Source organism: Eschrichtius robustus, chromosome 2 (genome assembly GCF_028021215.1).
Source record: "Eschrichtius robustus isolate mEscRob2 chromosome 2, mEscRob2.pri, whole genome shotgun sequence".
NCBI classification, from domain to species: domain Eukaryota; kingdom Metazoa; phylum Chordata; class Mammalia; order Artiodactyla; family Eschrichtiidae; genus Eschrichtius; species Eschrichtius robustus.
In genome coordinates, this window is record NC_090825.1 from 127,810,191 (window position 1) to 127,826,314 (window position 16,124).

A 16,124-nucleotide genomic window follows, 5' to 3' on the forward strand; every position below is an offset into this window, starting at 1 on the left:
CAAAGAGCATGTACAAACCAGGCTCTTCTAAGTGTTTAGGGCTCAGTAAAAATCCCTAATCAGGAGTGCAAGTAGGAACCCCAGATGCTTCCATGATGATGTGTTTGGTGAGGGTATTTCCTGACACTTGAATGTTATCAAGCTGTCGACTACTTTGATGACAGCCTCATTTTTTACTCTTCTGGGCAAAGTTTTCTTGTTGCCCTATTGAGCTACATTATACTGCTCTTGATCAGGCTTTGTTACTTTTTCTCCAGGCTGGCAGGCTGAGAAACCAGATGACTGAAACTGGTCTTCTGTAGGTTATCTGGAGCAGCCACTTGCAAAGTATGGTCTTCAGACCCTTTAGGGCTCCCAAGACCATTTTAAGAAGCCCACGAAGTCAAAACTGTTTTCATAATAATACTAAGATGTGATTTGTTTTTTCACTGTGTTGACATTTGCACTCATAGTTCAGAAGAAATGATGGGTAAAATTGCTGGCACCTTAGTGTAAATCAAGACGGTGGCACCAAATTATGCTTGTCATCGTATTTTTCACTGTCACACATATACATATACATATACAAAAAATAAGCCAGTTTCACTTAAGCGCGTCCTTGATGAAGCAGTCAAATTACTAATTTTGTTAAATCTTGACCCTTCAGTACAGGTCTTTTAATATTCTGTGTGACAAAATGGAAAGTACACATGCAATACTTCTACTGAACAACTAACAAACTATAGGTCATTCAGACCTGAGTACTTGGCAGACATTTTCTTGAAAATGAAAGTAATGAGACCGTCACCTCAAGAAAAACAATCAGTAGTATTTGTTGCCCACAGTGAAATTTGAGCTTTCGAGCAAAATCAGAAAAAAAAACCTCATATCCAGCACTGTGACCTTGGCAGCTTCCCTCTACTCAAAGACTTTTCTGATGAGATTAGGGATGATATTAATGAATGTGATTTTTTTTGATATCGTATAATGAAATGTGCCAGCATTTGGAAGATCCACATAGCTCAGGGAATCAGTATCTTCCCAGATGACCAAAGGGCGATGTTAGAAAATTGTGCGTGGGTAAAAGATCCATCCAAGGCGCAAGATCACCGGTGGGTTTTCATGTAATAGAGGATGAAAAGGTCAGATTCCACATTACAACTAACTTCTAAGAAGCTACATGTGTCGAGTTTTGGTGTAGTATCAAAGAAAAATTATCACAATTGTCAGAAGAGGCCATTAAGATACATTCTAACTACATGTCTGTGTGAGGACAGATTTTCTTCAGGTACTTCCACCAAAACAACATATCACAACAGCTTGAATGCAGAAGTAGATAGTCCAGCTGTCAAACAAGACATTAAAGAGATTTGCAAAGAAGTAAAATAGTGTCCTTCTCACATTATACTTTTTGGAAAATAGAGTTACTTTTTGTTAAAAATTGGTTATTTATATTAACATATAATAGGTTTATTGTTATTTTAAATTAATAAATGTTTTAAAATTTCTTGGTTTAATTTATAATATAATATACGTCAGCAGACATAATCCATATAAGCAAAAACTGTTTGGGATCCTCAATAATTTATAAGTGTATAAAGGGGACCTAAGACCAAACAAGTATAAGAACAGATTTGGAGCGTCAAGAGACAACAGAGATTTGTGAGGCTTATTTCTCCCTCCCACCCCCCGCAGTTAAGACTCTGCAGTCCATGGAGTTGATTTTGTGATAGGTCGTATGGTTTTGGGTAATCCCAGCTCATGGCCATTGATTAAAAAGCATGATTTTGGTCAATTGCCTGGAATCCTGCTGTTTCAGAGCTGAAATATGCTGTTCTGGTCCAGTCGCCTCACTCTACAGATGAGAGAACAGGCCCAGAGAAGGGAAGGGAATTGCCATATGGAGTTAATGGCAGAGCCAGGGCTGGAGGGACCTGATCTCCCATGAAACCTAGCTCAGAGGCGTTTTGGGGAGGCCTCTGGTAGGCAGGTGGTTTTGGTACAGTGCTTATCTTTGACCTTAAGTGGATTAAACATTTGCCAAGATAGAAATTTGCTTAGTCCATCATCCTGCACTTAATCTCCTGGTCACTGGCCACTGATAATGAACGAGTCACCCCTGGACCCTTACAGTCCTTTAGTTTAATCCAGGAGAGCGCTTGCCTCGTCTCATTCAGACTTGAAGCAGTTTTCTTGATCTTGCCTGAGAAGCTTGGGAGACAGTAGGAAGGTCAAGAGATTTTCTTCCTGGAGGTAGACGGAGAAAGGTTACCGAAAGTAAAATTCCTTTCCAGAGAGTGTAGATGGGTCTTATTTATTACGGTCTTCACAAGTTAACACAAGACTTGCTTTCAGTTTCTACTGAATTGCAGATTTGAAGAAATATATGGAAGCATCATTTAGGAGGTATTTAGGTTATTTGCGCAGAAGAATTTCCAGACAGTGCCAGGGGCCAAATCCTGATTAAGTCTGTGGTACCATGTTTGATCTTTTCCGTATCCTGCTGGAGTAACAGAGGATGGAAAATGCTAAAGATGAGGCCACTGACGTCAGTCCTTTGAGGAGCTCCCATTCTGTATGGAATGCCCATCCTCACCCAACCTGAGCGGCCACAGAGCTGACACGCTCCTTTGTGTTGGTGCTCACGCCTGTGTCTGGGCGCGTGTTCCCAGGCTCTTCTGCCCTGTTGGCACACACACAGAGCCCTGCATAGGTCCCTGCTGGGCTCAGCCCAGGTCTCTGCACGCTACAAACCCTCACCTCCCTGCCCCTCCCTGGGCACTGTTCCTGGGCTTTTCCTAGGACAGGGATCTTTCTACCTTGGGTGGTTGTTAATGTGTCTGCCTTATCTCCTTGGAGACTTTTATTAGTTTCCAGAGACTGAGGTCTGTATCTGGTTCATGCTGATTTCCACCATTGCATTAACACAATGTTTTACACATTATAGATGGTATTTGTTGAGTGAAAAAATAATGAGGACACTTGAGAAACTTTACAGTTGCAGCTTCAGGCGGACAGTCTGTACAACAGATGAGGGAAAACTGTGTCCTCAAGGCAGAAGGATAAACTAGGTGACTGTGTGAAGAGGGCTTCTCCAATCTTAGGCATTTGACTTTTTTTTTTTTAATAAAAAGTACATCACGACTGCAGACCCCCACTGTCCCTCTGATCTAATCTCCAAGAGAGGTGGACTTTTCAGATGCCTCAGGGAACAGAGTTTATAGCCCAGTGACTAAGAGAGTGGGCTCAGGGGCTAGACAGCCTGGGTTTGAATCTAGGCTGACACTCAAGGTACATGGCCTTGAGCAAGTTGCTCCCTCATGCATAAGGTGAAGTTAATACCTATCTCATAGGGTTGTTCTGGAAATTGAATGAGATAACTCATGAAGGCACTTAGCACAGTGCTAAGTGCTTGCTCAGTAAATGCTAGCTCTCATTATTGTTAACATGCCCTTGTCTGCCTTCTTCCCACTTCAGATGGTTCCAGACCCTGATCCACCTATTAAAAAGCAACATTGGCACAGGACTCCTGGGGCTGCCTCTGGCCGTGAGAAATGCAGGCATCTTGGTAAGGGTCTGCGTCGGTGCAAGGAAGTATTGTGACAAATTTTAAGAGACAGTGGTTTTTTTTTTTTTAATTGACTTCATGGAAAACATTTTAAAATGGGAAGCTTTTCTTTTTCAAATTCAGTTGAGAAAAAGCAAAGTTCAGGTGTTCATTCATCTAAAGATATTTATTGAGGATCTTCTGTGTGCCAGGCACTATACTAGACTCTTAGAATATTATCAGTGAATAAAAACAGACGATTCCTTCCCTCATGGAGCTTACTTTGAGGCGAGGAGGAGGTACTTGAAAAGTTTCTGGCAGTTTCTATCAATAATATTAACTAATGAGTTAGTAACAGAAGTCTGTCCATTTTCTACACAGTCCTTCCATGCCCTGCCGTTAGATGGCCAACTCTGAGAATCTTATCTTTGTCTTTCATGATCCTCCCCTTATAGGCTGCCTGTCCAAAGCCATTCTGGTTTCTTTTAAAGTCGGAGAAGCTCAGAGACGGGGATTGTCCTCAGCTAAGGACGGTCTTGTGGCATTGCTCTAGAGAGAACTCTCCCCCTTCCACCACCCCCTAGCCTGTCTCTTCTTCCCAGACAGTCCCAGGAGCCTTCTATTCTGCCTATTGGCAACAGTCTTGGAATAGCCTTATCTTGTGTCATTCTCCTCCGGGAGATTAATTCTCTAGAAGGCCTGCTGAGGTTCAGATGGTGCCCGTCCTACTCAGCTCATCTCTGTGAGCACATTTGTCTCTCAAAAGCTCTGCTGGAAGTTCTGTCATTGGAAGGTTCCCTAGTAAAGTTTTGATCATTTGCAAATCCAGTTCTAATTCTGTCTGCTTGTCTCTCCCCCTCTTACCCACAACGCCTGTCCGCAGATGGGTCCCCTCAGCCTGCTGGTGATAGGCCTCGTGGCTGTGCACTGCATGGGTATCCTGGTGAAGTGCGCTCACCACTTCTGCCACAGGTGAGAGCCCTCCGGGCCACCTCTCGAGTGACAGATTGTCCTTTGGGGTTCCGTTGCCAGCACTGAAAGTGAGCACTTAACAGAGATCACTCTGGACTCTTTGTGCTGCCTGAAGGTGGCTGCTAGTCATCACAGCACTGCCTTTCCCTGGCGATTTCTGTGTTCTTTCTTAGCTTGTTGTCATCTGTCGCACTTACTTATATCCAGTGGACAGAGACCACATTCTGGTTTTACGTGCTTTGTAATATTTACCCCATTGAAAAGGTTTACCAGATGGTTGTTAATTATAAGGAAGGTAACCATCCCATTGACGTAAGACTTCTGCTCCTTGAAAGCATCAGACCCAGGACTCAGTGGTATGTCTCGGGTGGCTGATGGGGAACGGGCCCAGGTCTCCGTGAGCTATGTTTGTTCTGTCATTGTCGTTGTCTGACCCCTGCACTCTGCCCTTCCTCTCCCTCCCCTCCTCCCAGACTGAACAAGCCCTTTGTGGACTATGGGGATACGGTGATGTACGGCCTGGAAGCCAGCCCCATCTCCTGGCTCCGGAACAACGCCCGCTGGGGAAGGTAATGGGTTTCCTTTTTCTTTGCTGCTGTGGCCGCCCGGTGTGGAGGCCTTCAGATAGGGAGGTGAGGTGTGGGAGACCGTGCAGCTAGTGGGAAGAGCATTGCTTGGGTCTGTGGACTTGAGTTCTAGCTCAGCTCTGCCAGTGGGCATTTGTGTGACCCTGGGCTGTGTGACCCCTCCCTTCCCTGGGCCTCAGTTTCCTCATTGGTAAAACTTGGGGCCTGGCCTGAAAGATATTTAAGGGCTCTCCCAGCTTTGACAGCCTGTGACCAGTGATTATATTTCATCCCCTTGTTTGGTCAACAGATATATTTAAGCACACTCTTATAAGTGGTACAAAACAATTTTAGGTATAGGGAGGGGGATTTCCCTGAGGGATATTATGTAGTCCTGGCCCTCCAATAGACAGAGAAAGATGCATGGGAATCTTGAGAACAAGAGATCAGGAAGAAATAGGATATACCAGTAGAGAGAGTCATGAGCTAGAAATACACCCCAGGAGCCCTGAGAGGGAGGAGCTCTAAAGACGCTCTTGTCCGCCGTGCCAGATGAGAAGCGCACATGATAGGAGCTTTCAGGGCAGGGCACTGGGCAGGAGAAGGAAGGCTTCAAGAAGGAGGTGAGGTGAGCCAGAAAAAATGGGTTTGTTAGGGAAAGAGACGTTTCAGGAGCTGGGTTGGGAGGTGTTTGGAAGTTTCTACTTATGGTAACTTTTCAGATGCCTGGAGAGAAATATTCTACTGTTTGTTTCCTATTTGAGGAAACGGTGCATATAGATATAGAAAATTGATAACATCGAGGGCTGAATCATTTTTTTAAAAAAAATTGAATCACATTAAAGTTATGTTCTCCAGAAAAACTCCTTGTTGTGGTCATAGGGAGACTTTTACCTTCACACATAGTCAGCTTCTTCCTGTGATGCAGGATTATGTAATTCTTTCAGCAAAGTCGTTTTCTGTGCCTGGGAGAAGCCAGATTGCCAAGTGACCACTGTTGGTTGGTTGGCTGTTAGTTGATTCTTTCTTCTCTCTTCTTCTCTCCTCTTCCTTTCTTCATCTCTGTTTTTTCCTCTCTCCTCCTCCTCTCTTTCCCTCTAGCCCCATATCTTCCCCCTCCTTCCTTACTCCCTCCCTCCCTTCCTTCCTTTAATAAAATTAATGTGTGCTTGTGGTTAAAAAAAATTTTTTTTTGGGAACAAGATAGGAGAACATAAAGTGAAGAGTAAAAGTATATCCTGGTTACAGTTGCATGGGTTTTCTTTTGGAATTTTCTGAATATATACAAACATACACACATTCTTAACATTTTTTACACTAATTACCATACTATGCATACTGACTGGAAACTTGTTTTGTTTTTTTCCCTTAAAGGTCTTAGACATTTCTCTATCAGCACACGTAGATTTAAGATATCCTTTTTACCTGCTGTATTCTGTTTTATCTCATAATGACCTATAATTTAATCATTTTCCTTTTGATGACCCCTTAGGTTGTTACCAGCTGTTGTTGTAACAGTGCTTCAACCAGCAGCCTGTTTCGGTACATCTATTTCTGTGTCCTTATGTGAGAGTCAGTTGGTTCTTAGATCCAAGTTATAGAAAGAGATCCGTGAAGGGGTCCACTTCTTGGGCTTTTATGCTGAGGGTTCCCTGTAGCTTTAGGACAAACAGTGTGAGAGGGGATAGGTGGGCCATGGGAAGGAGGGTAGCCAAGGGGCTGGGTAGTGGTCCTGGTGTATGTGCTCCGCCCCGGCCAGTACAGTCGCAGGACTATCTCGAGTCTGCCTGACCACGTGCAGCATTCCTGACACGAAGCCAGGAAGGGGACCTGGGGAACCACACACATAGCACCTCCTTCACCTTCCTCCAAGGCTCTAGACCAGTGGCACATGGCACATTTTCTCCTCTTTCTTGGGCACACTCATCCTTGTCACCTGATGGGAAGGGTCTGTGATGACTTGGGAATAAGCGCTGTTCAAACACCTGTCTCTCTGGCAGTCTTGCTTGCTATCATTACGATCTTTGTCTTCCTTCCTTCCCCACCTGCAGGCACATTGTGGACTTCTTCCTAATCGTCACGCAGCTGGGATTCTGCTGTGTCTATTTTGTCTTTCTGGCTGACAACTTCAAACAGGTAGGCCCTGGTAAAAAGAGAGACTGGCAAGAGATGGGTGGACTTTCTGTTTAGGATCTCTTCCAAGCCAGTTTTGTTCAACACAAGAATTGAGATCTTGACACTTTACGTAGAACAGTGTCAGTGTCGTTTGATTTTATCTAAAGACCCAGGGCGTGGGACTTCCCCTGTGGTCCAGTGGTTAAGACTGAGCACTTCCACTGCAGGGGGCACAGGTTCGATCCCTGCTCAGGGAACTAAGATCCTGCATGCTGCGCGGCGTGGCAAAAAAAATAAAAAATAAATAAATAAATGAAAATTAAAAGAAAAAAAAAAACTTTATAGAGACCCAGGGTGTCGAGAAACCTCAAGATATCTTGCTGTCCTGTCTTTAGGTAAGATGTGATCAAACCCAGCTCAGACATTCAGGTGGCTAACAATTATGAAGATCTCCAAAGACAGTTCACCGACCACTAACTTTCTATGTGGCCTTCTTCACACACTGAGCCTTTAGCCAAGAACCCCTTCCGGTGGGAGGGCCACTGGCCTTTGTCATTTGAGAGGGTTTCTCTGCTGCTTTTCTTCCCCTCATTCTAGGTGATAGAAGCAGCCAATGGGACCACCACCAACTGCCACAACAACGAGACGGTGATCCTGACGCCCACCATGGACTCGAGACTCTACATGCTCGCCTTCCTGCCCTTCCTGGTGCTTCTGGTGTTCGTCAGAAACCTCCGAGCCCTGTCCATCTTCTCCCTGTTGGCCAACATCACCATGGTGGTCAGCCTAGTTATGATCTACCAGTTCATTGTTCAGGTATGACCCCAGGCTCCCCGCTCCACCTCTTAAATAATCAGAGAAACAAAGAAAGTGAGTAAGTAGAACATAAATAGGGGTTTGTTACTTATGAGCAGTGTACTTAGGTTAGGGCTTCTCAGAGTGGGCACTGTTGACGTTTGGGCCGGATAACCCTTTTGCTGTGGGGCCCTTCTGTGCATCGTGGGATGTTTAGCAGCATCCTGGTCTCTACCCACTAGGTGCCAGTAACAACCGCTCCCCAAGTTACAACAACCTAAAGTGTCTCCAGACGTTGCCAAATGTCCCCAGGGGGGCAAAATCACCCCCACTGAGATCACTGGTTTAGACTTTTTCCCAGTTAGAGAATTAAGACATGATCATTGTATAGATTGGAAAAGAGAGAAAAATATTAAGATGATTCTTATATTAACTCATAACATTTATATTCTTATATTAAATAATATAAGAATCATCTTATTATACAATATATTGTAATAAGGAATATTATATTATTATTTTACCACTCCAGTTTTATATTTATTCAAACAGTAAATAATTCCTTACCACTCCAGTTTTATATTTATTTGTCAGAATGGTAAATCCGGTGATTATTCCACCTCACATAGCCCATGTGGGCAGGTCTGTGGGGAGGTACAGGAGAAGACATCTGTATATAGATGGGTAGAAGATCAGGCTGAGGAAAATGGGCCCTTAAACACTGGTTGATTATAGACATTTGCCAAGACTTGAGAAAAGGAAAAATTGAAAGCATGTGAATAAAAGAATAACTTTTAAAAAAGGTATGTAAATTTAATTCCCCAAATAACTCATCAATACATACTTATTAAAATACAGACAACACAAGTACCTTTTGAACACTCCGTCTCCACCCTGAGTCTCCTCCACTCTGGGACCCTCTGTGTGTTTCTAGGTTCTGCGAATGCGTTTACACACTGTATTCCTATGTAGAGAAATATATAAAGCAAAAATTGGTGGGGGTTTTTTAACATAATTTAAAAAATTATTATACGTAGTGTTCATCTGCCTTGCTTTTTTTCTTTGACAGTGTCTCAGAAAGACTTCCATGCTGATATACCTGGTTTTATCTCATTCTTTTTAATTGCTAAATAGTATCTCAGAGAATAGACGTGCTGTAGTTTCATAGCCTGTCAAGTCATGTATCATCTGTAGTGTCATTTAGTATTATGACAGTGAATATTCGTATGCCTTCCTTTTTGTGGACATGTATAAATACTTCTCCAAGATAAGCATCTAGAGGTGCTAGAGACGCAATTGCTAGACAGTGTGCACTGTACAATTTCTTATGTTGCCAAGTTGCTTTTTCCAAAAGCTATTTACCAATTTCACGTTGACTCCCTTCCACAGTTTGTAAGCAACCCCTTCTAGCCACACTGTATCAATCTTTTAAATTTGGCTCAGTCTGACAGGTGAACTTTGCCTCATTTTCACAGTCTGCTTAACAGTGACCCGGTTACCCCCTGATGAGGTTTCTAGGAAAGCAGTGAGTCATGAAATACAAGGACTTCCTGTACTGAGGAAATGACATAATGCATTTAGACTAACAGTGTCCTCAGTGAGCATTCACTGGTATTTCCTTCTCCCAGTAAGTCAGGTGGATGGCAGATATTGACTCTTCTCCTGCAGAACTATTTTCTTTTTTTCTGAATACAAATTTTTTATTCTGGGTGCTTTTTACCATTTCTAACATCATAAATAGCAAAAAACAAACAAACAAACAAAAACATATTGCAAAAACAATATAAAAAGATTTAAAATATATAATCTACATATAATAATCATGTAAGTATATGTCTTCATTATATATATTTTATTCATAGTTTTGTTTATAGCTTTATTTTAGTATCTTTTATGGTTCTGGTAACGTAAGTGATATCCTTTATAAAAAGCCTTGCAATATTCTTACTAGCAGTCAAGGTGCAAGAATACCAAATCAAACTAGCCAAGGATCTAAGCAGAACTGTTTTCTAATGCAGAAAATAGACAGCTGTCCATGTCCCATTTTTTTATGGGACTGGAAAGAGGACCTGTGGACACATGAATGACCATTTCCGGAGAGTTTCTTTCCCTATCTGGCCAATTAAGTTAAAACAAGCAAGGGTAAATGAATGTATGATTTAACTTTGTAATTAGAGATCTCAGTCAGTGCCTAGGACACACTGCAGTGAACGTTAAAGACAAAAACGGGTGATGCCAGCTCACGTAGACACCGCATTTAATTTCAAACCACTGCAGGTTGTTGGACTGTGGTCGTTGCTGTGATCGGAGGGCTGGGATGGGAATATGGGTTCCATAGCATCTCAGTTCCCCCTGAAGGTAGTGTCCATCCAGGGCATTGTCTGTGCCTCGTACAACCTGCACTTTTGGATGAGGCAGCCCTGCTGACTTCCCGAGAGCGATTCTGAGCCTGTCTCTGGGCTCAGCCAGGAGGTAGGTTGTGATCTGATAGTGCTATCTGCCCAGGTCTGGCTGTGTGTCCAGGAGCTTCATTTTGATGTGGTACACAGCTAAAGATGTCCCTCTGGGTTGTTTTTGTTGTTGCTGTTAGTTCTGTCTCATCTTGGCATTTTGCCCTCGTTACCTTGATGTTTCCTCCTGCTGTCCAAAGTTCCTGAATTTTCACCTAAACCCGAGCCTGTACGTGACCGTGCTCTTGCGCCTCAGGCTCATGCCATTGTAGGAAGTCGCCTGATGCCTTCCACGCGAGCAGGTGTCTTCATCATGTGCATGACAAATGGCACAGTTCTGAGCAGAGTGCCTTGCCCAGAAGGGCTCCCAATAAATCCAATAAATGTGTTATCACTGCATATCCTTAATTCTTTTTTTTTGGCCGCATCGCACAGCTTGTGGGATCTTACTTAGGTCCCCTGACCAGGGACTGAACCCAGGCCATGGCAGTGAGAGCTCGGAGTCCTAACCACTGGGCTGCCAGGGATATCCTTGGTTCTGAGATGTATTTTTTCACAGTTAATAGTGTTTCCAAAATTGGAGTACATCTGACAATCCTTATGTACATTTAACAGCATTTTTTCAAAAAGCTGTTACAATTATATGATAATGTGGTACAAATGAGGAGATAATATGTTGCAAGTGAGCCGATTTTAATTTGTACATTTCTTTGTAAATGAAAGTTTTTCCCCAAGTTTAATTCGTTGGGGTGTAAGGCAGTAGCAGTCATTACATATGTAGAATTATAAATTCCTTCTGCTGGTCTCATTCACCCCTGTATCCCCAGATATGTATTTTGAAATTCCCTCTCTGATATCTCAGCCCAATCTGATGTATGACTCTGGGCAGTAGTCATCCATTAACCAACAGATCCACTAACCTCCTGTTTTCAGGAACTTTAGTTACACTGTGACTCAGGGATAATTACGGGGTGATCTCACCCTCATATTTCATCAAAGAACAAAAATATTTACGAGTCTTCTCTTCGTTCTAGGAACTGAAGTGCTTCTTTTTTCTTTTTTGGCTGTGTTGGGTCTTCATTGCTGCACGCAGGCTTTCTCTAGTTGTGGCGAGCAGGGGCTACTCTTCTTTGCGGTGTGCAGGCTTCTCATTGCAGTGGCTTCTCTTGTTGCGAAGCACAGGCTCCAGGCACACGGGCTTCAGTAGTTGCAGCACGCGGGCTAAGTTATTGCGGCACGCAGGCCCTACAGCGTGCAGGCTTCAGTAGTTGCGGCACATGAGCTCTAGGGCGGGCAGGCTATAGTAGTTGTGGAGCGCAGGCTCTAGAGCACAGGCTCAGTAGTTGTGGCACACGGGCTTAGTTGCTCCACGGCATGTGGGATCTTCCCGGACCAGGGATCGAACCCATGTCCCCTGGCAGGCGGATTCTTAACCACTGCGCCACCAGGGAAGTCCCTGAAGTGCTTCTTATGAGAGATCTAACTGATTTCTTAGCAGGGGCTCAGAAAAAAAAAAAAAAGAAAGCATTTAAAAAATCCTTTATATTTTAGGAAGACTATAATATAATTGCTTTGAAATCTTTTAAAGAGAAGCCTATTACAGAGAGGAATAGTAGATATCTTTTTGCTCTCTGATATTATTCCATCACACTATTAGAACATGCCCCATATCTTTCTAGAGACCTCTTTAGTGAAATCAGTTTTAAAAGATTGTAAAAGGCAGTTTTAAAGTCATTTTTTAATCTAAAGGCCAAATTCTGAAAGGATGGCAGCTTCTCTCTCCTCTGAGTCCTGCTCCTTCAATACTGTCCATCACTGGAGACTCTTGCCCATTGGTCAGCTAGGTGGGTACATGCTTACATTGTACCTGCAGTTATCAAGTGCCTTGGTTTTTATTTGCCTTCTTTTAAAAATGCTGTTTTTGCTATATTTTTCCCCATATGTGCCAATACTCCTGTCGTGTGCCTATCAAAAATATTTTCCAAGTGTTGATTTACAGAATTTTTGAAAAAAGAGAGAAAGGGAAGTAGAGAAAAAAAGAGAAAGTGCTCATCTAAAAATCTACCACCTTTCCCTCAGCTTTATCTGTGTGGAGTGTTTATGTAGTTGTATCATGGTGAATATATAAATTTTAAAAATATTTTTCTCATTACTATTTCATAAGCAGTTTTCATGTACTACTTAGTTATCCCACTCTTTACTTTTTAAATAGTGCATAACATTCTGTGGTTTATTGGATGTGCAGTAAACTAACTGTTCAGATGTTTGGGAGCATTTGTTATCACTTACTGTTAAAAAGCCTTGCTCAACTTTTTTCATATTTTCATCATTTTTTTCCTACTTAGATTATATTTCTGGGGATGGGATTACCTAGTGAAAGAACATGATTCTTTTTATGCAGTCTCTAACATTTGAAGTTTTTTTAAAATAAATTTATTTTTTTATTTTTGGCTGCGTTGGGTCTTTGTTGCTGTGCGTGGGCTTTCTCTAGTTGCGGCGAGCGAGGGCTACTCATCGTTGTGGTGCGCAGGCTTCTCATTGCAGTGGCTTCTCTTGTTGCGGAGCAGCCCTCTAGGCGCATGGGCTTCAGTAGTTGTGGCACGTGGGCTTCAGTAGTATGGCTCGTGGACTCTAGAGCGTGGGCTCTAGAGGGCAGGCTCAGTAGTTGTGGTGCACGGGCTTAGTTGCTCGTGGCACGTGAGATCTTCCCGGACCAGGGATTAAACCCATGTCCGCTGCGTTGGCAGGCGGATTCTTTTTTTTTTTTTTTTTTAAATGACTTATTTATTTATTTATTTATTTATTTACGGCTGTGTTGGGTCTTCATTTCTGTGCGAGGGCTTTCTCTAGTTGCGGCAAGTGGGGGCCACTCTTCATCGCGGTGCGCGGGCCTCTCACTATCGCGGCCTCTCTTGTTGCGGAGCACAGGCTCCAGACGCGCAGGCTCAGTAATTGTGGCTCACGGGCCCAGTTGCTCCGCGGCACGTGGGATCTTCCCAGACCAGGGCTCGAACCCGTGTCCCCTGCATTGGCAGGCAGACTCTCAACCACTGCGCCACCAGGGAAGCCCCGGCAGGCGGATTCTTAACCACTGCGCCACCAGGGAAGTCCCAACATTTGAGTTTTTAATGGTACTTTGGGCTAGTCTTTCCCCAAAGCAAGTAGGGTTTTCTCGGCTTGATGGAAGAAAAAAAAGAAAGGCTATAAATGACCCCAAATCATCTGTCAAATGTTAGACTTTCTCCCTTCAGAGGATCTTGGACTTAGGAAAGTTTTGACCTGTCTGATGCTGGGGTTGAAATCATGAATGTCTATATAGCCTTTGCTCTGTTTTATTTTCTCTCTTTCAGGATATCCCAGACCCCAGTTTACTCCCCTTGGTGGCATCCTGGCAGACCTACCCTCTGTTCTTTGGCACGGCCGTTTTTGCATTTGAAGGCATCGGGATGGTAAGAGTTGCACTGTGATTCTCTGGTGCCCTCAGTGTCCTTGAGGTCTGCTTTAAGGAATGCTGAGGAAATGCTATTAGAAATTATCTTCTGAGTCTTATTGGCCAGTTAATGAACAGTGTTTCAGAGACTCCACTGAAGTTTCCCAGCTCCAGCTTTTGGAAGTAAGTTGTATGTAATTTGAGAATGTTTCCCTTCAGTCCCTCTCTGTTGCACACTCACCTCCTGTGTGTGCAGTAAGCAGCAGTGCAGGGCAATTCTGAACACAGGGTCTAGATTCAGAGTGACTTGGGGTGAGTCCCGGCTCTGCCAGAGAGTAGCTGTGTGACCTTGTGCAAGGACTCGCCTTCTCAGAGCCTTCATTGTTTGCTTCTGAAAAGTGGGCTTAATGTTTAGTAGTTGTTAGGATTAAATGAGATATGTGTAAAGTGCTTTGTATGGTCCCTGACATATGGTGAGCATTAAGTACTTTTTATTTTCGTTAATAATACTATTGATTTTATTGTTATATCAATAAACATACGAATGAATTCTCTGCCCTGGAACACTGTTGAGCTGTATTTTCCTTGTATAAATGAGTAGCCTTTACTCCTAGCTCAGCTTCCCCATGTTGGTGCTGTGATTTCACCAAATTCTTCTCCTAAAGGGAGGAATCTGTCACTCAGGTGTACCTATTTTGGTTTTTATTTGTGTTTTTCATAATAAAGGTCCAGAATTCTTCTCTGAAGAAAGTTATTAGCTCTGCTGGCCTAGGGCTTAGGAAATGGGAAGACACTTCTTTCATGGAATATCTTTTTGTCCCCATTTGATTGTCCTGTCACCTTATACACTTTTAAGAAAACCTAGAAGCTGGACATTTTTTGTCACAATTTGAGGAATTGCCCCGGTGGTGTCCATGGAATGTGAGGCTCTAACAACATGGGGAAGGCTTTTTGAGTGATTGTGTGTATGTGATTGTCCTGAGGTTTTGAACCTTTCCCTGTGCTTGCTCTTGGGGCTTCTCATTGCCCAAGAAGAATGTCTCATCTTTTTTTTTTTTTTTTTAATTTTTTAAAATAAATTATTTATTTTATTTTTGCATTGGGTCTTCGTTGCTGTGTGCGGGCTTTCTCTAGTTGCGGCAAGCAGGGGCTACTCTTCGTTGTGGTGCGTGGGCTTCTCATTGCGGTGACTTCTCTTGTGGAGCACAGGCTCTAGGCGCGTGGGCTTCAGTAGTTGTGGCTCATGGGCTTAGTTGCTCTGTGGCGTGTGGGATCTTCCCAGACCAGGGCTCGAACCCGTGTCCCCTGCATTGGCAGGCAGATTCTTAACCCCTGCGCCACCAGGGAAGCCCCAGAATGTCTCATCTTGATTCACAGACATATAAGGTTTCCCTGCTGCTGGGGGAGAGGCCTGAAGGGGCCTGTATTATAGCAGGAGAAAGAGGTCCTGAGCACTCGGGGCTGGAAAGAAGAGGCTGAGTGAGTGCGGAAAGTTGCCTGGGTTCTTAAGGAACGTTGTACTGCATTTGTCAGTTTTCCCTAACAGCACAGGGCAGAAATTGTTCTTTGCTTCATTTCATTAGCTGAGGCTTGGATACGGAGTGATTCTGTAATTGTCATTATCTGTTACTTCAAGATTTGTCCATGTTTTCTCTTTTTACAATAGACACTGCTGTTTTGACTGTTAGTTTGGATCTGAGGGCTGTTGGGCATGACCGGTAAGAGCTCTGGACTCACTGGGGTTTCCCGTGCTCTCTCTGTTTCTGCACCATTGGCCTGGGCTGGCCGGGCTGGAGGAGACGGGCACCCTGCCCTCTGGCTCCTGAGACTCTCCATAGAAAGAAACCGAAGGAAAGCTTAGAAACTGTTTCTCATTGGATGTGGATCAACTGAAGCTTGAGCCCCTTGAGCCAGTCGGGGGCGTTGCTGAGGGCCAGTTGGAGATGCAGAGCAGTGATGCGCCCCAGAGCCCCAGGCCTGCAGCAGGCTCGCAGTGTCTGCCATCGCCGGGTGTGTCTGGCTCAGACCTGCTCTGCCTGGTGGCCGCAGGCCCTCAAGGAAAATGAGCATAATGACAAGATCAAAGACAGTCGGGGACGGGGTGGGGCAGTTTGATGTTGCCCTGAGTCACGTTTCGGGAGTCAGACCAGCCAGGGGCAGTTGACAGCAGATCATGAAGGTTGTCACAGTCACACTTGCTATTTTCCCTGTCCCTATATGAACCAGCCTTCATTAAGGGCCTTTCCTAACAGTATGGAGGTTCCTCAAAA

At 43.8% G+C, this 16,124-nt stretch overlaps 1 protein-coding gene across 8 annotated transcripts in view; it reads left to right on the top strand.

Annotated features, from left to right (window-relative positions):
- Positions 1-16,124, top strand: part of SLC36A1 (solute carrier family 36 member 1) — a 161,988-nt gene that overhangs the window by 14,043 nt on the left and 131,821 nt on the right. For 6 of the 8 annotated variants that reach the window (XM_068536249.1, XM_068536247.1, XM_068536243.1 and 3 more), the window contains exons 3-8: positions 3,457-3,547; positions 4,410-4,498; positions 4,972-5,067; positions 7,116-7,200; positions 7,777-7,995; positions 13,775-13,873. In XM_068536249.1, coding sequence (XP_068392350.1) covers positions 3,457-3,547; positions 4,410-4,498; positions 4,972-5,067; positions 7,116-7,200; positions 7,777-7,995; positions 13,775-13,873 — 679 coding nt within the window. Of the gene's footprint in view, positions 1-3,456; positions 3,548-4,409; positions 4,499-4,971; positions 5,068-6,556; positions 6,607-7,115; positions 7,201-7,776; positions 7,996-13,774; positions 13,874-16,124 lie in introns of all 8 variants that reach the window. The other 2 variants (XM_068536245.1, XM_068536246.1) reach the window with 2 other exon arrangements.